Source organism: Panthera leo, chromosome F3 (genome assembly GCF_018350215.1).
Source record: "Panthera leo isolate Ple1 chromosome F3, P.leo_Ple1_pat1.1, whole genome shotgun sequence".
Lineage (NCBI taxonomy): Eukaryota > Metazoa > Chordata > Mammalia > Carnivora > Felidae > Panthera > Panthera leo.
Genome location: NC_056696.1, coordinates 1,167,079 through 1,189,250, shown reverse-complemented (window position 1 = coordinate 1,189,250; position 22,172 = coordinate 1,167,079). Strand labels below are relative to the sequence as shown.

General features: G+C 60.2%; 2 protein-coding genes across 4 annotated transcripts in view; one reads left to right on the top strand and one right to left on the bottom strand.

Annotated features, from left to right (window-relative positions):
- Positions 1-1,311: 1,311 nt before the first annotated feature.
- Positions 1,312-2,947, bottom strand: CCDC185 (coiled-coil domain containing 185). Its single transcript, XM_042925375.1, has one exon. It carries the CDS (start codon positions 2,905-2,907, stop codon positions 1,321-1,323), a length of 1,587 nt encoding a protein of 528 aa, XP_042781309.1. The 5' UTR covers positions 2,908-2,947; the 3' UTR covers positions 1,312-1,320.
- Positions 2,948-15,848: 12,901 nt separating this feature from the next.
- SUSD4 (sushi domain containing 4) overlaps positions 15,849-22,172 on the top strand; it is a 94,921-nt gene continuing 88,597 nt past the window's right edge. The window contains exons 1-2 of one of the 3 annotated variants that reach the window (XM_042925382.1): positions 15,849-15,962; positions 17,166-17,351. In XM_042925382.1, coding sequence (XP_042781316.1) covers positions 17,201-17,351 — 151 coding nt within the window. In that variant the 5' untranslated portion in view covers positions 15,849-15,962; positions 17,166-17,200. The remainder of the gene's footprint in view (positions 15,963-17,165; positions 17,352-22,172) is intronic. The other 2 variants (XM_042925381.1, XM_042925380.1) reach the window with 2 other exon arrangements.

Below are 22,172 nucleotides of genomic sequence, written 5' to 3'. Positions count from 1 at the left end.
TCTTTCAGCAAAGGGGTGAGCACCTGAGTGGCCCTCGTCGGGGGAACCCAAGGCAGGTGAGGACACGAGACGGGGGCAGGGTCGAGTTCCTGCTACGTAAGGTGACAGTGTGACCCTCCCAACAAAATCCCTTCCTGGGTTACCTTTTGTGTCATTTCCAAAATACTAACGAGACAACCGGGTTTACTGTCTTTCTTTTCTAAAGACAAATGTTACATTGGGGGCTTTTAAAGAAAAACCTTTAGAACTTTTTGATAGAAGGCTTGGGATGTGATGGGTTGAATTCTACTCAGCTTGTGGCTCCTTCATTTAACAATGTCATGTTCCCGAATCACGCTTGGTCATTCATTCAGAGTCATTCAGGTCAACGAGACACAGTGTGTACAGACAGACGGCGTCACCCAGGAGAGACAGGGGGCAGAGAGAGGGGAAAGAAAGATTCCAATCGAATTTTGTTCCAAAACGCTGGATGGGACTGGCCAGAGAGGGGGAGTGTGCAAAGAATCAGACCCGAAGATGCTTGGATAGCATGGCTGTGGCAAAGCAGTCAGGCAGCGGTCCTGAGGGACTTATAGACACATCCTGTCAACACAGAGGGAAAGCAGAAGGGTTCGCAATCCGGTGGGGAGCTATAGAGAGCCGTTTGCCCAAAACATGCCACAGAACACGAGTTCCACGGAGTGATCTAAGGGAAAAAGGGTCCCATGGTTCGTGTGGAAGGCCTGGTTAGAGAACTGGAGTTCTTTGCTGCAGGCCTTGTCAGAGCCTTTAAAACGTTCAGGTGCGTTATAAACACCCCAGAGGGGAGGTAGTATGCAGGGTTCCGGAAACCACTGGTTTACAGAAATCCCCCCACTGAGCCATTCACAGACTTTTTTCCTTTCTCGGAGATTTGTGACCACTGTAACCTCACACTTTACCTTACACGGATTATTTCGTCATCCCTCCAAACATCTCTTTGCGGTTGGGATTATAATTTGCAAGTTCCGGGACAGGAAAAGCCTTACGACCCAGAACTGAACCCCCGGCTGTGGATTTTTCTCTACTTTCTCAACAATGTGCCTGATGCGCGCTTTGAAGACGACTGGAGCGCTCAATGACTATTTTCCATTTAACCCTGAATTTACCAAAGCAAGCAATTTTCTGAGCCCCCCGCCTTCCACCCAACCCTCCCAACTACCCCCAGTGAATCACAGAACTCGTTCACGAGAGGACACGGCAGTATTTTATATACTTTCTCGAATCAACGCTCAGTTCTAATCAGAGTGCCACGCACCACAGCACCCCCCCCCCGACCTCCCCCCTCCCGCGCGCCCGCCCTCAGCAGCCCTGCGGCCCCGCCTCCTCCCGCGCCCGCCGGTCCAGGAGGCTGCCGGCCAGCGCGCGCGCCTGGTCCCCCCGGGAGGCCCTGGAGAGCTTCTCGAATTCCTCCAACGTGGCGTCCTGCTCCCGGGAGATGTGCTCCCTCCTCTGCTGCTTCCTCCGGATGGCCTCCTTGATGCCCTCGATGTGGCACTTGCCCTCCTTCTCGGCTTTCAGCTTCAGAATGTGCTGGTTCTCCCCCCGCAGGACGCCGAGCTCGTCCCCGCCGCCCCCGGCCCGCCGCGCCCTGCGCTCGGCCAGCTCGGTCAGCAGCCCCTTGTGCGCCGGCACCTGCTCCCCGGCCTCCGCGCGCCGCCGCCGCACCTGCTGCAGAGGCTCCCGGGGCCGCTGCGCCCCGGGCCCCAGCTCCCTCCCCAGGCCCGGCTGCGCCCCCGGGCACCGCTGGGCGCCCTGCTCCTGGGACAGCTTCCTCAGCAGCTCTTCGGCCTTGGCCTGGCAGTCCAGGAGCACCTTCCGGGCCTGGTAGTTGACCAGGGAGCTGAGGTTGGTCTCCCGGACCGGCTCCTGGGTGTCCGTGGGGTGCAGGCCCTGCCGGGGACCCGCCCGCTCGGGCCTCTCGGGCTCCGGCGCGCTCAGCTCACGGCTCTGCCGGGGGGTCGGCGGCGCGAGCTTCGGGGCGCGCTCCGGGTCGTCGTCCGGCCTCGCGGGGCCGTGGCGCCGTCGGACGCGCCGCTCCTGCTGCCGCCACTGCTCGCGGCTCTCGTGCAGAAGCCGCTCGCGCTCCCGCTCCAGGGTCCGCTGCACCTTCTGGTCCGAGAGCCTCAGCTCCTCCCAGGCGTCGGCCGCCTGCTGCTGCAGCTCCCGCATCCTCTGGGCCTTCCGGAGCCGGGTCAGGACCAGGGCCACGATCTTCTGGCCCCTGGAGGTCGTGAGCGCCTCCTCCAGCTCGGTCCTGAGGAGCTGGGCGCGCGGGCTCGGCCGCTCCTCGCGCGACGCTGACGCTTGGGACCGCTGGCGGGCCGCGGACTCCCCGGGGTCACTGCCTTCCAGCAGGTGGGCGCACGCGCAAGCCGCCGGCGCCCCGCACTCCTGGGACCGCCCCGAAGACCTCTGGGACAGAGCCGAGGACAGGGACCGGCGACCCGCTCCTCCGCACGGCGGCACTGCCCACTGGTCTCCGTTCTGCGCCCTGTGCGCCCCGAAGGTCCCGCCCGGGGGTCTGGACGCTCCCTCGGGGCAAGGTGGGGGCGAGCCTCCCCGGGCTGGAGGGCAGTGCCAGGGCCCTGGGGGCTGCCGTCGCCAGGCCGGGCTTTGCGCGCCGGCCCCCGGCTCGCCCCAGGCGTCCTCCAGGCGCCGTCCGTGGGGCCGGGGCCTCCTGGCGCCGTCCGGGGGCCCAGTGGCCACGTCGGTCAGGCTGCGGCTCTCTCGGGGCGAGTCCGGGCACCTGCGCCTTCGAGGCCGCGCGGTGGGCGCGCAGCGCGCATGTGGCGAGGGTGTCCCGGCCTCGCTCCCCGAGCCCGGGGTGGTGGCCCCCGAGCCCGGGTCCAGGAGGGAGCTCGGGCAAAAGCGGCCTAAGCCCTCCATACTCGCGCCCGTGACCGGCCCCGCGGCGCTGCGGGGAGCCCCTGGGGGGGGGCCTGCCCCGGCTGCGCGCCTGTGACGCCCCGGCTACTTCACAATGCTCTCCGGCAGGGCCTTCGGACAGCCCCACCGCCTGGGGCCGCAGGTATCAGGGGGCCCAGAAGCTGAGGGTGCACGGGGAGCCCCGGGGGTCTCAGGCGAGGACTGAACTCGCGTGTGTACACCTTCACGTGGCGGGATTTTAACGGAACCGGGAGAGGGCGTCACCCCAGCATGGAACGCGGAGGGCTGGCGGGGTTGCCCGTGTGCGCTCACGCCCCCCCCCCCCCCCCCCCCCCCGCCCCACGCTTTGCCGGTTAAGTTAGCAAACCCGAGTCTGTTTTGTTTACTTTTTTTTTTTTCCACTTTAGAACAGAAAAAGACTAGTCTATTTTTTCCCTAGTACAGCAATTACTGCTTTTGTCAAAACGTGAATGTTGTGCGCACACTTCTGAAACAGCATCAGGTCGTTTCTTCCTTGTGGAGGCAGCTGGGGCTGCGGGGGAGTCACTGGATCTGGTCCTGCAGAGCTGAGTCTGAATCCTCCCCTCCCCCACCCTACCGTGTGGTCTCCGGAAGTTCTGGAAACGTGGAGGAGGGGCCTGACGTCATCTGGGCGGCAGGACCCCTGAGGGTCAAGGGCTTAGCGTGTGATAAATGTTATCTTGACGTCCTGCTGGGCCTCGGTTAAAAGTTGTAAGACTTCACCTGTGGGTTTACGGAAAGTTTCGGCAGATTCCTAGCCTAAGAAGAGAATGGAATAACGGAATTAGTACCATTCTGAAGCAGGCCCCGTCATGTTTGTCCTGTGCTCTGCATCTGACAACGTCCCCTCCTTTCTCCGGGTGCGGTGAGGACACAGCTCTGGGCAATATTCTCAAATACGGTCTCTCCTTAAAGAAGAGAGATGAGGATTCCCGCCCCACCCCCCACCCCAGCTGCTGCACCCACATCTCTGAATGTCACAGGCAGGGCCAGTCGCTGGTAACACTTCCCTGAGACGAGGCTGCAGCCTGATCCTGAGAACTCATTTCCTCACGGGGAATGTGGTCAATGGCAGGGTGTTCAGATCCACTTTTTTCCCATGGTGCCATGCTGCCCCCAGGAAATGCATTTTCAGTTGAGGCCTGTGCTGTGGACTGCCTGTCCCCCACCAACACCCACTGTGTTGGTATTTGGAGGTGGGCCTTGGGAGGGAATTAGGGGTAGAGGAGGTCACGGGGGCCCCATGATGGCATCGGTGTCCCCGTAGGCAGAGGAAGAGACAGCAGTTTCCTCTGTGCCCTATGAGGACGCAGCAGAGGCGGCCGTCTGTAAGGCGGGAGGCGGGTCCTCACCACAACTGAACTGGCTGGCGCCTTGATCTTGGCTTCCCGGCCTCCACACCTGTGACTGGAATATTCCTCAGGCTTCCTGGCCCGTGGTGTTTGGGTGTAGCAGCCTGAGCTGCCCAAGATGAGATGCTTTTAAGAAAATGAGGACTGCGCGTCCGCCAGAGGGTCATGGTGGCCACGTCCTTGAGGCCGTGTGGTGGCAGTCTTGCCCAGAGTGATCTGCCCTCCCCGGGGCCGTCCTGCCGGGCTGGGGGCTCACGTGCTGTCATTTTAGCACATCTGCAGCTGAGGATAAGATTTTTATTGGTGCTACTGATACCGTCATTAGAGATCACATTGTGACTAATTTTTACTAAGAGGTGACTTCTTAAAAAATTAAGTTAGATTTGAAATGGAATAATTTAAGTTAGGAAGTATTTAGGCACGGACTGAGCGGTGCTGATACCCGAGTGTCCCACGTCTCTGCTAACTTCTTTGTCACACATCCTGCGCGCCTGAACATGGCTCGGGCCGGTGCCAGGCCGCTTCTGGTCACGGCAGAGCGGTGTCGTGGGGCAGGACACAGCCACCCAAGGGCCAGGAGACCTGCCACCAGCCAGCGCTGCAGCCCGTGGAGTCCCCTCAAGTGGTCATGTCCCCCCCGCCCTGACTTTTCCGTTTCTTCAGCCCTGCAGGAGATAATCTGTGGATTTCTTTCGGCCCCAGATGTAACCGGAAAGAGGGAGTTCAAGCTTGGACACACTGCAGCCTTCATTCTGTAGAGCAAACTCGAGTTAACCCATGAAAGGCGCCTACCGTGGTGCCCGGCCTGTGCTTGCAGCCTCGTAAGCATCAGCCACTAGACTCATCATGACCATCAGGCCAAGAGCAGTGGAAGCAGAGCTGCGTGGGGCTGGATTGAAAGACCGGGTTTGGAACAGAGCCACGCAAAGAACCCAGGGACTCAAACTCCCACCCGGGGCTCTTGCCTCCCCGAGGGCTCCCAGAATTCCTTGTGGAGTTGAGAATAGTTCATTCACCTCCGCCGATGACTGAATGCGGGACACGGTCCCCAGTTTACCGTGACACAAATATCCACGGACGGTCTAGGCCAGGACGAGGAAGGCCATCTGGGTTGTTGTAAGGAGGGCTTCGTGCAGGGTGACGTCGGCACTACCCCCACGTGGGGGCAACCAGGATCCCTGCGGACTGGGATGGGTGTGGTGGGAGTTCCCACCGGGCAGAAGCCACGTGGCCGGGGGGGAGCCGCAGAGACACCGGCACACAGGGGTCGTGTGCATATATGTTGTGCGGTGGGGGGGGCCTGATGGGTGGGTCCCCCAGTGGTGCAGGCTGGGCCCGGGGTTCCGGAGGCCTCCCACCAGGATTCCCCAGGGCCCTGGCAGGGGTGGGGCTGGAGGGCTTCGGGCAGCTCTGAGGTCCCTGCCCCTCTGTCCCCAGTACGGCTCATGCTTAACCTGTTTTATATCCTGGGGCTCTTGGTAACACCTCGCCGAAGAGAATTGGGGTTCTGCTTGTTTAAAAGGGTCGAAATCCACTGTGTAGGCAATAGTGAGTCCATTCACGTCTTGAAACAGAAAGAGGGGATCTGATGGGTCTGCATTTTAAAGCTCACCCTTGCAGACGGGCCATAGGGGGCTGGCTGGTCAGGAATCCAGGCGAGCCTTGGCGGTGGCCAGGGCACAGGAGGGGCAGGTCAGAGGTCGAGACCGGGACCCGAGGGTGGGTCCTGCCTGCAGAAGCCTGGGCGGGTGTGGACGGAGGTGACCTTGGGAACAGCAGGAAATGAGTCGCGGATCTGTGATAGCATGGAGGCCCCACAGCATGGAACAGCCAGCCGAGTGCCTGGAAGAGACTGCACGGAGCCGGGCAGAGAGTCCTTCCCTCCGAGGGCTCCGGACCGGCGGAGGGCGGGTCCCCCTGAGCCTGGGCAGAGGCCGGCTCCTCCACACGGATGGAAGGGACGTTTGGCAAGTGCTGAGTGGCCAGGCAATCATTCCCTGGATAAACTGCAAACCATCGGCCTCCTTCTCAGTTGGCAGAAAAATCCTCAAAGCATTTCCCTGGAGGCCCCTGGATTTGGGCCTTCTGCCAAAGACCTGGGCCTCCTTTGTTTCGTTTGTCGGAATCTTGGCAACTATGGCAGACTGACCCCCTCGTTCAAATCCGTCTGTGAGACGGGGTGTGCCCTGTGCCCTTGGCAGAAGGTTCTGGAGACTTCTTGCTGCTTGTCCCGGAGCTGGGTCGTGGGTGGCTCGTCTTCTGAGTGTAGAACACGTGTGGTCGCAAAAACACGCGTGGGAGAGTGTAATATCTCAACACTTGTATCTTGGTATTTCGAACACAATGGACTAAAGGAAATATCAAAATTAATTTCACACGTGGCTTGTGATCACACGGGATCTCCTAGTAAATTTAAAGTTACATGTATATGTAATGTCGATTGTGGCAGATTTCTGTGGATTACTTTGAAATCAGCTTTTCTAAGGAGGTGACAATTGGGGCGAAAGTTTCTTCTCCGTGGCCGGATGACAGGGTCAAGTATTAATTTTCAAAATCCAGCTGTGGAGTCCAATCTCACAGGAACTCGGTCCTTCCTGCCCACCCCAATTTTCCTCACCTCACCCAGGAAAACAGACGCCCCAAAGTAGTAGGGTCAGCAGATACAGCAGGGGCCACTCTGGACGTGCGTGTGGGAGACACGGACGCAGGAAAAACGCCAGGCCCACAGAGCGGTAGAGAAAGAAAAAGCCTTGCGTGAACTCCCAGGGCAGTAACGGAAAACTTACGCTAACGCAGAACCAGGGATGAAAATTGTAGCCTGTAAACTTCTTCAGAAAAAGAAAAAAGTGGGCTAAGAGCCTGGAACTATGACAGTTATGTTTCCGTGGAAACCATCATTTACCCACGATGCACACTTTCCACACGTGTGCTGCCGTGTGTAAGGGCATCATCACTCCGCGTGCTGCGGGCGCAGACCCTTTCCCGGCAGCGGCGAGGGGCGCAGCCCGGCCTCTCCTGGGGCACAGAGAGGGTGTCCCCGGCCCGGCCGCCAGCCCAGCCTCTGCGTGGCGGCCCCACGGCCTCGGCCGGAGAAAGTCACGTGTGGACGAGGGGGAGGAGAGGGTTCTAGAGAGTCACGTTTTTCGGCGTGTTGGGATCTGATGAACCTGAGTGCAATCAGAGGCAGATGGCAATCAGCCAGTTCTCGTGAGGAAGGAGGGGTCACGTGTACTTTCAGGGCAGACGGTGACCCCACGGTGGGTCAGGGGGACCCACCAACAGTGACAGACGCACACGATGGCACAATTCCGTTATTTATTTTGAAACCTTATGACAAGGAGTTCGTAATGCTAGACACAGGAAGAGGCTTTTGCAGTAGAAACTGGGGGAGGGGGGAGGCTGCACGTCATGACTTACCCGACTTGGGGTCACTTCTTCATCCTCAACGTAACAGACATTCCGCCGAACGTTTTCTGGAAAGAACGTGCTTTGTCAAAACTTAAAAGCGTGGGTTTTTAAAAGTCTGCCCTTCCCCCTGGCTTGTTAAAACGGAGCCTGGAGTTTTTAACTTCAAAGGAAATGTGTTCTTCAGAAGCTCTGCGAGAGGGAGGGCAGCTGGGCAGCGGGGTCTGGGCGTCCAGTGGGCACCTCTCGTGATTTCTTGTGGCCCCGTCAGGGCGCTCCTTGCTGGCTCGGGTCCATCGCAGGGTTACACGCGTGGCCCCGTGAGTATTTGATCAACAAAGTCCTCTGCCAGGAAGCTACTAGAGAGAACGGACCGTCCCCAGAGTATCTCCAGCATCTGCTTTGGCCGCGCGTGTTGTGCTTCCGTGAAAAGACACACTCCTTCGTTCATCGAGCACTTTTTAACCTTTTTAATGTTTTATTATTTATTTTAGAGAGAGAGACAGAGTGCAAGCACCAGCAGGGGAGAGGAAAAGAGAGAGAGGGAGGCACAGAATCTGAAGCAGGCTCCGTGCTGTCAGCCCAGAGCCCGACGCGGGGCTCGAACCCCTGAACCGCGAGATCATGACCTGAGCTGAAGTCGGACGTGTGACCGACTGAGCCCATCGGGCACCCCGAGCCACAGAGCATTATTAACCCTGTCCTTGGCATACGGTGGATGTAGAGATTAAGACCCGGTCCCTGCTCTTTGTCAACTTAGACATACCTGGTGGACAGTGGCAGTCGCCAGAAGAGAGAGAGAGAGAGAGAGAGAGAGAGAGAGAGAGAGAGAGAGATCCTAAAATCCCAGGGGACTTTCAGGTGAAGGAAACCCTTCTGGGCCGGAGGGCTGGGTGGGGGGGATGACCGACCGTAAGCCCCGGAGGACGGCATTGCGGTCCCGTTCCTTGCCGCACGTCCAGTGCCTACCGCGGCGTCTCGCACGTAGTGGGACTGAGTACGTGTCTGCCGAGGAGAGACTGTGGGGTTCGGCTCTCGGCTGTGAGCTCAGCGCGTGCTGGCTGAGCGTCGAGGTGGCGATTGCACGGAATGTTAGGTGTTTGCTTCCTGAAGGAGACGCAGGTGCTGAGCCGACAGCGCTTTCAAAGGCAAGGGCCTTCGCGAAACCAAGGAAGAAACGCCAGGTGGTAGGAGATGGGACACAAGGGGAAGGTCGGAAAACAGCATTTAAAAAAAAAATTTTTTTTTTAATGTTTATTTATTTTTGAGACAGAGAGAGACAGAGCATGAACAGGGGAAGGTCAGAGAGAGAGGGAGACACAGAATCTGAAACAGGCTCCAGGCTCTGAGCTGTCAGCACAGAGCCCGACGCGGGGCTCGAACTCATGGACCGTGAGATCGTGACCTGAGCTGAAGTCGGACGCTTAACCGACTGAGCCCCCCAGGCGCCCCAACAGCATTTTTAATATAATTCCCTGCTGAAAGCGTGTCTGAAAGCGTGGTGTACCTTTAGCCAGTAGTCAGCTAGAGTGGACGGGTTGACCACCGGGCGCGACGTTGTTAAACCACCTCGTTAGCAACACCCGCTCCATTTAATCCAAGAACCAAATCTCGCCAGATACAGGTCAAAGCTTAGAGTTGCTGGGAATGTGTCCAATTCAGCGTTAAGAGAAAGGCTAAAAGCCCAGAGAGCATTTCTGCTGCTGTTCCCCACCCCGCCCCACCCCACCCCGTGATCTAAATGTAACTGAAATGACACTCGAGGTATCAGATATTTACGAGAGCTCCTGGGCTCTGGAGTGGCCCCTATCTTTCATACTGCGATGAAAGAGCCGTGAGGAAGAGAGTGTGATGGGCCTCACTCAGAAGGGGCTGGAGTGTGAGCAGGTGAGACAGCGATGAGGAAGGGGGCGGTGGCGGGGGGGGGGGCGGGGAGAAGCAGAGAGGAAGGGGGGCGGGGAGGGGGGAGAAGCAGAGAGGAAGGGGGGCGGTGAGGGGGGAGAAGCAGAGAGGAAGTGGGGCGGGGGGGGAGAAGCAGAGAGGAAGGGGGCGGTGGGGGGGCAGAAGCAGAGAGGAAGGCGGTGGTGGGGGGAGAAGCAGAGAGGAAGGGGGCGGCAGGGGGGTGAGGAGCAGAGAGGAAGGGGGCGGCGGGGGGGGGAGAAGCAGAGAGGAAGAGGGCGGTAGGGGGGAGAAGCAGAGAGGAAAGGGGTGGGGGGGAGAAGCAGAGAGGAAGGGGGGAGAAGCAGAGAGGAAGGGGGGTGGAAGGGAGAAGCAGAGAGGAAGTGGGGGGGAGAATCAGAGAGGAAGGCAGGGGAGAAGCAAAGAAGGGGGAGAGGCTCTGGAAAGCCATGGGCTGCAGACAACAAAGTCACCTTCTGCCTGAGCTCCGGAATGACCACCGGAGAGCAGACAATCCACCCGGTCCCCGTACCTCCCTCTGCGTCAGCACCCCCCACCCCGTGTTGGGGGTGGGGGAGAGCTACGGGGGTGGTGCTGGCCCAGTACGGGGTCAGCCCGTCTGCCACGGTGGGCAGGCGACCCTACTCTAGTTACCAGGAGAGAACAACCACCAGCTCCTGGGGATGTGGTCGGGGTGGGAAACTTCTGGAGAGATGGGAGCCACCACCCCAACAGCCCGACGAAGAGGTTGACTTTTTCCCAAGTGGCAAACCGGGTTAGCATTTTCATTTCAATTTAATTTGTTTGAGAGAAAAAGGGAGACAGTCCCAAGCAGGCTCCACGCTCGATGCAGAGCCTGACACGGGGCTCGATCCCATGAACCACGAGATCATGACTTGAGCTGAAATGGAGAGTCGGAGGCTTAACACACTGAGCCCCCCAGGCACCCCACCTTCTGCATCTCAGATAAATTTTTAATCACCTAAGCAATCCATAATAACAAAAAAAAAAATCCAAATACATTAAATTAAATAATGAAAACAAAATAAAAGTCATAGAAATACAACGGTAGTACCTCGGACCACCTCTCCCTGCTGACTCCACCTGCTCTCGCTGGCCTGGACTCGACCCCGTCTGCCGTCCATCACGTCTCTCTCTTCTTCGGTGCTCACGTTTTTCCCCGTAAATCACATCTCGCCGCACACCTGGTTCCACGAGTTGCCCCTCTTACTCAACCCCGGGCTCCCACGTGGAGACGAACGCCCCCCTCGGGGCTGCAGCGACCCTCCCGGTGCCCACACCGCAGTCATGCCGTTCGCCAGGCTGTTCCCGATTTTCCGCCGTCGCAAAAGCGCCTGCGGCGAACGTGTCCGGATCTGCTTGTCTGGACACTTCCCAGGTGTGATCTGTCCGTCCTGCGTCCTGCGGGGCAGGCACTGACATCGTCTCCTTCCTAATGTGTGGGGCCGGCAAGGGCCCGGTGTCCATGTATCAGCACAGAAGACAAAGACACGGTTAATACACAGCGATTCTCAGTCCTTCCTGCGGGATCCGGGACCCCTCTCCCTGCGTCGTCACCAAACACCTGATATTGTCAGACGTGCATCCGTAGTCGGTCTGACGGGTGAAAACGGCGCCCGTGGTCGTCGCCGTGCTGCGATGGATGGTGCTGCTGGGGTCTCCACGTCTCTGCAGCCCCTCCCAAGTCACTCCCGCTTCCACACACACAGCCATCTCTGTCTTACACACCGGCTCCCCTGCACGCCTCACTGAGCCCTCTCACTATGGAACTTTCCGTGCTGCTTCTCGGCCTGCTTTCTAAGTTCTCTCCTTGGTCTCTGCCCCACCCCGACCCCCACCGGCCCCCCCGGTCTTCACAAGGGCTGCTTCCTGCGCCTGGGACGACCCCTGAACCCCTCTTCCCTCCTTCCCCTCACGCACACGTTCATATGACATACGGGGTCACCTCCAGGGTCCGTTGCCAGGACACCCCCTCCTCTGTGCTTTCCCATACCTGCCCGGTGACGTTAATCGCAGACTTATTTGTCAGCTGTCTCCGTAGACTACAGACTCGTTGAAGACGAGGATCGCATCTTCCCCATTCCCGAAGCCTCTGTGCCGAGCAGTACCCACCAGACACTTCGCATGGGCGGCAGGATGTGTGCGAGGTGACTGTCCCCACCCAGGCCACAGCTCGTCTCCTCCCTGAGGGTGCTGGCAGGTGCATCAGACGCTTTGAGAATTCTAGAGCCGCGTTCACACACAACATCCGTGCAGTGTTCTAGCAAGTTCTGAGCTCTTAGACAGGCTGTGGTCGGTTGTGTGTTTTCCTGGACGTGCAGGATTCTGGAGACCCACAGAGAAGACAGGAGGTCAGTTGGCTCGTCTCGGGTTGTCAGTCTCGGGGAGGAATCTCCTTCTAATACGAATTAATTCAGAGAAACGTCCTGATTGCCCCTCTGTGCTCCAGACTGTGTGCTCAGCCACAGGTGGACCATGCAGGCAGGCCTGTTCTTGCCCCGACGCCTGGCAGGCAACCCTCCCTCCCCCCAACACCGTGCAGTCTTGCAGGGTGGATGGAAGGTTCTGTGGGGGAGGTGATGTCTAGGGGGTGAGGGCCGTGCAGGTGCCTGGGGGCCCCGAGAGGGCTCGGGAGGGAGCAGGGGGGACCACATGCAGGATACAGGGGTGGCACAATGAGAGACCCATCACGTCCCTTCCCTGCTCACAAGCCGCCCGTGGCCTGTGCCCACTCAGAGGAAAAGCCAGGTCACGGCCAAGGACTCTAAGGCCACCTCGGCCAGGCCACCTCTGCGACCTCAGTCCCCCAGTCTCCCTACCGTCCACCGACTCCAGCCCCCCAGATGTCCCTCCTGTTTCCTGCAGGTGAAAGGGACTCTGTGTCTCTGATGCCTGGAAGTGCTTTCCCCCCAGAAAACTGTACGGCTCACTCCTTCACCTTGTCCAGGTCTTTTCTTGGAAGTCACCCCCAAGCAGGGCTCCCCTGCTTACCTTATTAAGAAATCCCCACTTGTTTGCTCGTACAGACCATGTGAGGGCTGGTGGCTCCCCCTGACCGTGCCAGTCCACTCTCTTCTTCGTTCTGGTCACCTAGTCTCCCCACAAAGACTACATTTCCCGGCTCCCCTTGTGGCCCGGTGCGGCCACGTGACTCGATGCCCACGTGAGATTTGCGAGAGAACAAACTTGTGTGACTTGTCGCTTGCCCCAAAGGAGACGGTTGCCCTGGGTTTGCTGTCTTTCCCCCTTTTCCTCGGGCGGGACCCGGGACAGGCCCGCGACCGGCCTCAACTCTACAGACGAAGACGTTATCTTAGGGGGCGGCAGGGCAGTGACTCCGGGAATCAGGGTCCCTGAAGGTGGAGCAGAGACGCGCCCACCTGGAATAGTGAGTCATCGAGGGTACTGGATGCTTTGCTACGAGGACCCCTCCTGTCCGGGGACCCACCCCCCTCTTCCCTCCCTAATGATGTGTACTTGTCCCATGCACGTCACGTTACCTATGTAATATTTATCATTACGTGTTTATCATTCTGCCCAGCACCTAACACCACGGAACATACGCGCTTTCCCTTAGCACGTCGTCCTTAACTAGACGGCGAGTTCTCGGAGGCGGATCTGCGACCGTGTTCACCATCATCACATCCCCAGCGCCCAGCCAGTGCTCCGTTCACAGTCGGTGCCCAATTCATCTACCTGGAATGAAATAGGGCTGTGTTTGGGAGGGGAGCCCTGGTTCTGCGGCCAATGCCTCTGTGAGGGAGGAAGAGGGCTAGAGGGGTCTTTTCCCACTTGGCCGGGGTCCGCACGCCGGCTGGCCTCATGCTGCTCCTCTTCTCGGGAGGAGTCCAGATCGTGATGTGTCCAGGGCGGTTGCCTGGTGGAAGGTGTGCGTGGAGTTTACCCAGGTCTGCGCCCGGGTGCTCCTGAGTCAATGGACTGACCTTCATCCTCCTCCTCCTCACCTGTAAAATGAGTGCGACACACACTTATCTTGCCGCACCACGTTTCGGGCGGATCGTGTCCCCTCAAAGCCCCAGCCCCAGCGCCTCAGGACGTGATTACATTCGGAGAGGGTTCAAATCGGGTCTTTGGGGTGGGGGGGTGTCCTCACAAGCAGAGGATGTGGAGGGAGAGACACAGAGGGACAGCTCAAGGACCCCGGGGGAAGGTGGCCATCTACTCGTTGGGGAGAGAGGCCTCTGAAGAAACCAAACCCTGACGCCAGGACTGTGAGAAACCAGACATCTGTGGGTGGGATTTGGTCACGGCTGCCCCAGCAGACACGAGACACCGTAGAAAACTTACAAACGGTCTGCTGCAGCTGCCGCCCAAATGTTTGTCGTCTTAGGATGCACTAAAGCATCCTAAGCAAATTACTCAAAATGACTTGTCAGCCCTGCCATGGGCTGGTCAGAACCTGGGTCGCATCCAGAGACAGGCCACATGGCCGGCGAGGAGTCCAGCGATGGTCTTGTGGGCTGTGGCGGCGTTTCACCCAGAGACGGAGGCCCAGGGGCACACAAAGCCATCTGCAGCGACAGCGGTCTTCAGGAAGGCGGATTCGATCTAGCTGTCTGGGCCGGGAGGGCAGCACCAGAAGCTGTGGGTGGGTTTCAGTTCAGGACACAGGAGGCTTTTCTAAATGAGCTGCTGGCTTCCTCGGGAAGCATCCCCTGGGCTGGCTGGCTGGCCGCTTGTTGGAAAAGTTAGAGAGGGGACCCCAGCTAGACCCCCTGTTCCCACCAGATAAACTTGGATGTTCCTTTCAGCCCTGATACTCTCTGTGCAAAAGGGTTGTTCTCTGGCTGAAGGACACAGTTCAGTTGTGCTCAGATACATCTCCTATGACCGTCCACAAATATTCCCCAGCTTTGTTGATTCCATGGCTGTTAAAAGAACTTTCGAAATTAACCGAGGGAAAAAGTAAAATCAGTATTCAAATCATGGAGGTCGGTCATAGGACCTCAGAAATGGGGAAGGGTGCCCAGCTAAGGCTCCAGACCCCCGAGAACAGGGTCGCAGGAATCAGCGTGCGCCAGTCAAAACCCCAAAAGCTGTCATCTGTTTGACAAAGCATAAACAAATAAACAAATACAGACACCGAGCTTGATTTATCCACTAAAAGTTAAATTATCCTGGAAGAATTTGTTAAAATTACTCCCAGTGAAAGACGACACAGTAAAAACTGTAATTTCCTGAGGACCATCAGTATGTGAGTTTTGGCAAGGCTGATAGAAGCAAGGGACGATTTGGTGGCAGTATAAGAAATACAGTTTTTGGTTGGCGAATTGCATGAGAATAACGGGGTGCCTGTCACGGGTTCTGATGTGCGGCCTGCTGGCACCACCTCCTTCTTCGTCCACCCAACTAGAGGGAAGCCAGGCCTCTGGAGGGGGAGGGATCTGCGGGGTCTTCGGGCACACTGGGGTGGGGGGTGGGGGAGGGGGGGAGTGTGGGGGGCGGGGCAGTGGGGACAGGGATGGGGGGATAGTGGGGGGGAGTGTGTGGGAGAGAGTGGGGACGGGGATGGGGGGGAGAGTGCGGAGTGGGGGGAGGCGGGTAAGTGGGGACGGGGATGGGGCTTTGAAAGGGGGGGAGTGTGGGGGGTGGGGTGGGGTTTGGGGGGGTGGGCCGCACCATCGCGGGTGGGGGGCTGTGTGCCAAGATCTGCACCGGGGCGCACCCTGAAGCGCCGGGATCAAACACCCTGACCCCCTTGGGTTGCGACCCACCACTCGAGAAGCTTCCCCTCTCACCGGGTACCCAGCCTTCTGCAGCTGCACGGACCACCCCCCACTTTCCTCGCGGGACAGCGCCCCCTGCCCTGCACGAAGGGCAGACGCCACGGTGCGGGGAGGGGAGTGTCTCAACCACCTGGGTCGCCACGCGGGCCCAAAGGGAACACGCAGAGCCTCGGCGGGGACCAGGGGCCCGGGCCCGCGCGTCCCTCCCGGGGACAGGCCTCCTACTCCCAGGGCCCGGAAGGGGGGCGGGGCGCGCAGGCCGCGGGGCTGGCAGGTGCAGGCGCGCGGGCTTCCAATTGGTCGCGGCGCCGCGGCGGCCCCGCCCCGAGTGCGCGTGCCCGTGCCCCCCCCCCCGCGCGCCCCCGGCCGCGCCACCGCTCTCGCGAGCTCAGGTGGCGGGCGCGCGGCCGGGCCGGCGTCCCCACCCCCCGCGCCCGAGCGCCCCGGGAGCCGGAGGGGGGGCGCGGGCGGGGGGCGGGCGCCGCCGAGGCTTCCGTCTGGCTCGCGCGGCGGCGGCGGCGGCGGCGGCAGAGGTCGCGCACAGATGCGGGTCGGAGCGGCGCGGGGCGGAGGCGGAGGCGGGAAGGCGGCTGCCCGAGGAGCCCCGCAGGTGAGCGCGGGAGCCCGTGGCCGGGGAGGGGGCGGCGCGCGAGGACCCCCGCGACCCCGGGCCGGACGCCGGAGTGGGGGGTGGGGGTCGCTGCGGGGACCCGCTGCAGCGCCGCGAGATGCCCGACAGGGACACGCATAGGCCCGGGAAAAGTGCTCCTGTAGCCTGGGGACGCGGAGAGGCTGCGGACTTGGCGGCCGCGGTCCCGGCGCGACCCCCGCCTGGCCACCCCTCCCCCGCGGTCCGCACGCGCGGCGCCCCATGGCGCTGCCTCCCGCTGCGCGCGCCTGGGGACCGGGTGGGGGTCCCGTAGGGGGTCGTGGGGGGAGGGTTCGGTCCCGGCAGAAGGGGGCGGGGTATGGGGGTCCTGGCGGAGTGGGGGGGGGAGACGGGGTCGGGGGGTGCCGTGCGGAGTGGTTGGGGGGGCTCGGGTCCCGGAGGAGGGGGGCGGGATAGGAGGTCTTGTGGGGGGGTCGTGGGGGGGGGGGCTTCTGTCCCGGCAGAAGGGGGCGGGGTAGGGGTGTCCCGGCGGAGGGGAGACGGGGTGGGGGGTCCCGTGGAGAGTCGTGGGGCGGGGGCTCGTCCCGGCGGAGGACGGCGGGGTAGGGGGTCCCGTAGGGGGTCGTGGGGTGGGGGCTCGGGTCCGGGCGGAGGGGGGCGGGGTGGGGGGGGTCCCGGCGGATGAGGGCGGCGGGGTAGGGGGTCCCGTGGGGGGTCGTGGGGGTGTTCGGGTCCCGGTGGAGGGGGGCAGGGTGGGGGGGTCCAATGGGACGTTGTAGGGGGGGCGCTCGGATCCCCGCCGAGGGGCCGGGGTAGGGGGTCCTGTGGGGGGTCGCGGAGGGGGCGGGGTAGGGGGGGTCCTGTGGCGGGGGCGTGCGTGGGGGGGTCTCGGATCCCAGTGAAGGGGGGCGGGGTGGGGAGTCGTGGTGGGGGCCTCGGGTCCGGGCAGAGGGGGCGGGGTAGGGGGTCCCGGCGGAGGGAAGATGGAGTGGGGGGGGGGTCCCGTGGGAGGTAGCGGGGGTTGGGGGGAGGCTCGGGTCCAGGGGGAGGGGGTCCCGGCGGAGGGAAGACGGGGTGGGGGGGGTCCCGTGGGGGTAGCGGGGTGGGGGGCTCGGGTTCAGGCGGAGGGGGGGGGTGGGGGTCCCGGCGGAGGAGGGGGCGGCCCCGCGGCCCGGGCACCGCCGCGTCCGCTCCCGGCTGCAGGCGCCCGCCCGCCGGATGCCCGCGGTGCAGGAACGATGCATCATGGAATGAAGCCGAGCCCCGGAGACGGATGCCTGGAGCGGCAGCAGCCGCCGCCGCCGCAGCCGCCGCCCCCCCGCCGGCTCCTGGCCGCCGTCCTGTGGTTCCAGCTGGCGCTGTGCTTCGGCCCCGCGCAGCTCACGGGCGGTGAGTGACCGCAGGGCCCAGGGGTGGGGGGTTGGGGGGGGGGCGCCGGCCGGGCGGGACTTGCGGGGCGCGCGCCAGGGCCCGCCGCCGGCCTGAGACCACCCTCAGATCCCGACCCCCGGAGCTCCCCAACTCGACCCGAGGCGCCCCCGCGGTCTGTGTGGGGCTTCCCCCACCGCGGGCCTGGCCCCTGGTTCTGGGGTGGGGGAGGGGACGACAACCATAAACCTGGCCCATTATTATCCCCTCGGCCAGGAGAGAGCGAGAGAGGGGAGTGGGGTGCCTCGTGCTTAGCGCGTGTTTGTGGCCCTTTGCCCCTTGTCTGTGCCCCAGGTTTCAGCCCCTGGGTTTAGGCGAGAGTTGGGGGCACCCCCTTTGTGAGCGTGTGGGGCCTGCGGACGGGCCAGGCCGGCGGAGGGACCGGGTTGTGGGAAAGTTAACTTTCTATCTTCTGGGGGGGTGGTGTGTTCCGTCTGCACGAAGTAGGGGCGGGGCGGGGCGGGGTGGGGTGCAGGGCTTCCCGGAGGTGTGTCGCTGGGGCCGCTCTGCTCCTCGGGGTCTGTCACGGGGAGTGAGGTCTAGGGCGCCGTGTGCAGCAGAAGCTGGCCGAAGTAAAATCGTAGCCTCCGATTCAGTGGTGCATCTCCAGCTGTTGGGGTTCATGGGGGAGGGGAGGAGGAGGACAGATGGGGACCCTCGTCTGCATTTGCGACCTCGTCGCTCTGGGTCATCGCTGCCCGCTCCGCATTTCTGGGAGCGCTTGCGCACCTGTGAGACGGGCAGGCTTGTGTTTCTGGAGCTGAACTGCTGTTCGTATATAAATAAACGATAATTGGTGGAAAAGCAGGTATTGATTGATATACGCAAGCCATTTCCTGTTTTCAAATATTGCTGTTTCAGAGAATGAAAGCGGAGAGGGAAGGCATGGGTAACAAATTAGCAAAAGTGGGGGAGGGGTAACGGGTGGGGCTCTATGGCAGAGTCCTCCCTAGCTGGGGCATGTTGCTGAGCCGTGGGAAAGACTTCTGGAGCATCAAGGAGCTTTCTGGGACGTGCTGGTCTCAGAATTAATGATGAGACGCTCGCCTTACCCTAGGGACGGGGTTTGGGCTGTTTGATTTTCTAACAAGGGGGGACATTTTTGATGCTCTTGTATTTATAGAAAAGTCTCCCAGGCAGGTTTTCTCTTCAGAGAGGATGTGGGCAAAGGGGCCGCTGGCCAGGAGCTGTGCCGCCTGCCGGGGCTGTGGCCATAGCTTCTGGGGGCCAGGAGGGCACTTGTGGGGCTGGGCCTTTTCCTTCCCTGTTCTTCCCTCCCTCCCCCCTCCATTCAAGCTTTGATCTCTCAAACCAGGTCCATGAGCTCTTTCCATCCCCTGGGCCCATTTCTCCCTCGGAGCGAGGGATATCGGGGTTTATCTGTGTAGCACCCGACCGCTGTCGTTGGAAGCGTGAGCTCGGAGGGCGGCCTGGTTGCAGCGTGGTGGCTGTGCCCCCGATGCTACTGTTCGTGCTCACAGAGATTCTCCTCAAGAATCTCAGCTCAGTGCTCAGCACGGCCCCTCGGGCTCAGGTTAGTCACCGTCTGGTCACACCACATGTCCGTTACCGCATCTTCGGAGGGAGAAGCCATCACGCTTGGCGTCCAGAGCCTTGAGGGAGGACGGGGTGAGCGTCGCCTGTCCCGTCTGAGTTCAGAGCTGGGCCTTTTCAGGCACTCGTGCACCGTGGAAGGGCTAGCCCCACCTCGGTTTCATCTTGAACTCCCTCGGGCTGCCCGTGTGGCTTCTGGGAGAGGATCGTCTTTTCATAATCCCTCCACGAGTAAACAGTTTGGGTGCAAAGGGTGGTGGGGCTGTCCTACGGAGGACGCCATACAGAGACTTCTTTCTCGGGGCAGAGACCCACCCGCAGGCTCCAGGGTGGTCACAGAAGCAAATCCCTTGATTCCTCACCCGTGCTTCTAAGATTTGACAGGCAGACCCATTCCCTGGGATCTTACCGAAAGGCAGATTCTGGTTGGTCTGGGGGGTCGGTCCGGAAGATTCCACGTTTCCAACACGCTCCCAGCTGATGCCTTGCTAACGGTTGGAGGACCACACTGATTAGCAGTGCTTTAGACGAAGGCATTCCTTCAACAAGTTGCTTCTGACCCCAGACTCACTCCCAGTCACCAAGTGCAAGGGCCGGGGGTGGGGAGGGGGCGGGAGGAGAGGTCTCACGACTTTCCTGTGATCCACAGAGCTGAAAACCAGACCTCACAGAAGGCTTTCTTTTTTGTTTTTGCTTTTGTCCACAAAAAAGATGTGTATTTTAATAGACACTGTTCTGAAATGCGGATTTTCATTTTTGATTGTTTCCAAGGGGAAAAGAAACAGAACAATAGCAAGATTTTGTAGTCTCAGCTAGGAGGAAAAAAAGCATGCGTCCAATGCAAGTATTACAGAAAAAGCCTGAGCTAGAAAGGGGAGGAACTGAGAAGACGACCAGACGAAGGGGGAAAAGAACTTTGTCAGAAGAGAAACGCTTCGTCCTGGAAAGGCAAACTCGCTTCAATTCTTTAAGACCTTGGAGAGCATCCGTGGGCCCCAGTTGGCCCGAAGTGACTGCTCCGTGGCTCTTTCCAGGCTGTTTTTTGGAAATGAGGACAAAGGGCCCTCATTTGGGGCCACTAAGACCCAATCCCCGAGGGGACTAACACCAGGTTTACAGAGAGACACAAGCCCCACTGTCCCCAGAGTCTCCCTCCCATGCGCTTGCTGGGGCTTTGCCTGCGGGGTTCGCACCGCACAGGAAGAGGGCTAAGAGTTTGCCCTGTAAGTCAGTCCCTGAGGGCAGATTCGTTAGCATGTCCCATCCGAATCGCAGGCCGGGCTCTACACTGCACAGCTTCGGTGCCTGGGGCCTTGGAAGCCTCAGTGTCCTGGGTAAACCGAGGACCTGACGTCAGGGCTTGTGTGCGGGATGGAAGCCGCGTAGGCACTGAGTCAGGGCAGGTGGTAATGAGGTGGGGGCTGGGACAGTGCCAGAACCTTCCAGGCCTTTGCTTTATTCGTTCAATAGATACCGTGTGCCCGTCCACACCCTGTGCTAGGCACTGCTGTGTATAATGTTCCTCTGCCTAGAAGAACCCTCTCTTATTCTCTGGTTTTCTGCCCAGTGAACAAATTTCACTTCCAAACTCAAAGCGCTGTCATTCGTATTTCCCTGGCCACTGGGCCCTCACGTGGGCTGCCACTGCGCCACGTATGACCCTCCCTGCTAGAGCTGTCTCATCCACTGGACCGTCAGTCCCCTGTAGGCAAGAACCTGGACTTCATTCACTTCTGTGTCTCAGGCACTCAGGACAGCATCTGACATACAGGAGAGGCTCTGCCGATGTTGACCGACAGCAGGAAAGGAGTCCCAGACCCCTGCCCCACTGTTTAGAAAATAATTACCGCGGGTGCTCACCACAGTGCAAGGGTCTCAGGGTAGTTGAGGCCACTTCCATTTGGAGGTGGTCTCGGAGGCTGGAGGGGCAATCCTCAGAGGCTCTAGAGCAGAGGTGGCCCTTCTGCTGGTGTCTGTGGGAGGGGTGGTTGGAGCACCGAGGGAGGGGGAGAGACACCTCGTGCAAAAGTGTGGAGGCGGTCAGGGGTTGTCTTATTCAGGGAGAGCAAACAGTCCGGTTAATCTAGAACAGCACGTCCGTAGGGAGCCAGAGAGTAGGGATGGTCTAGAACAGAGTATCTGCAGGGAGCCAGAGAGTAAGGAGGGCAGACAGGTTGGAACCCTGTTGTAAGGGTCTTGGGAGGCCTGGTGAGGATTCTGAATGTCTCACCGCAGGCTGTGGGGCCCTGCTGAGGGGTTTGGGGCAGGTGCATGATACCATCCAAGCTGTGCTTGGTTTCCTCTCTCTGCTTGCAAATTACTGACCTGGGACCCCTCACTTGACTGCCCTCTCTGTGCGTCAGAGTTGTGACACCAGTGGGGTTGAATCAAGCTCCTTGGGGTCTTGTTGAGGCCACATGGCCATGGCATCCGGCCCTGTGCCCACACCAAGACACAAATGCTCTGACTGGCTCACTCCTTTGGAGGTGCCGGGCCCTTGGCATCTTATCGAGAAGGTTTTGTTACCTGGTAGAGTGGGAGCTTTTCATGCAACGCTGTGTCTAAAAGTCACGATTTCAAACTGCATTTACCTCAGTCTCTAAACCGAGGTCCCAACTCCTCAAAACTACAAAGTGTGTTTCTTCAACAAAAGGCCTTAATACATGTGAGCAGCCTGGAGGCTCTGTCGATGTACCCGCGAGGTGGAATCTGAGGGCTGTCACAGACACGGGAGGGGTTTCCTGCGGCAGCCAGCAGATCGGTCATCTCCGAGGCCTGAGTGGCGAGGTGGAGAGAGTCCGTGGTTCCGTAATTCCCGCGGTAATGAAGGGGGAGGTGACGATCTCCCTGCAGTAAATACTGGTTGGACACGTGGAGAGAAGCACCCACAGTATCTCTCCTGGCGTCCGACGTGTATTTCAAAAGCTCCCAGAGGCCAGGAGACTTGCCCTCCGCGGGGAGCCCTGTGGCAGCGCGAGAGCCTGGCATCTTCCCGGGCTGACAGATCACGTTCAGTCTTTGCCGTTGAATAGCTACGTGGCTTCGGGCAGAGGTGCGGCTTCTCCCGGGCTCAGTTCTTTCCACGTCGCTGATGTTCTTTGATCCCGTGATGACAGGCATTTGATGGGTGCCGACCTCTCCGTAAAGCTGATTCTCTGTCTTGCACCCACATGTTGGTCTTTTCCGAGTGTCCGCTCTGTGCCCTGGGCACCCACAGCGAGGGGCGCA

Bases quoted from the DNA above. Each gene is read 5' to 3' on its own strand.
- CCDC185 (XM_042925375.1), bottom strand. From the start codon at position 2,907: ATGGAGGGCTTAGGCCGCTTTTGCCCGAGCTCCCTCCTGGACCCGGGC.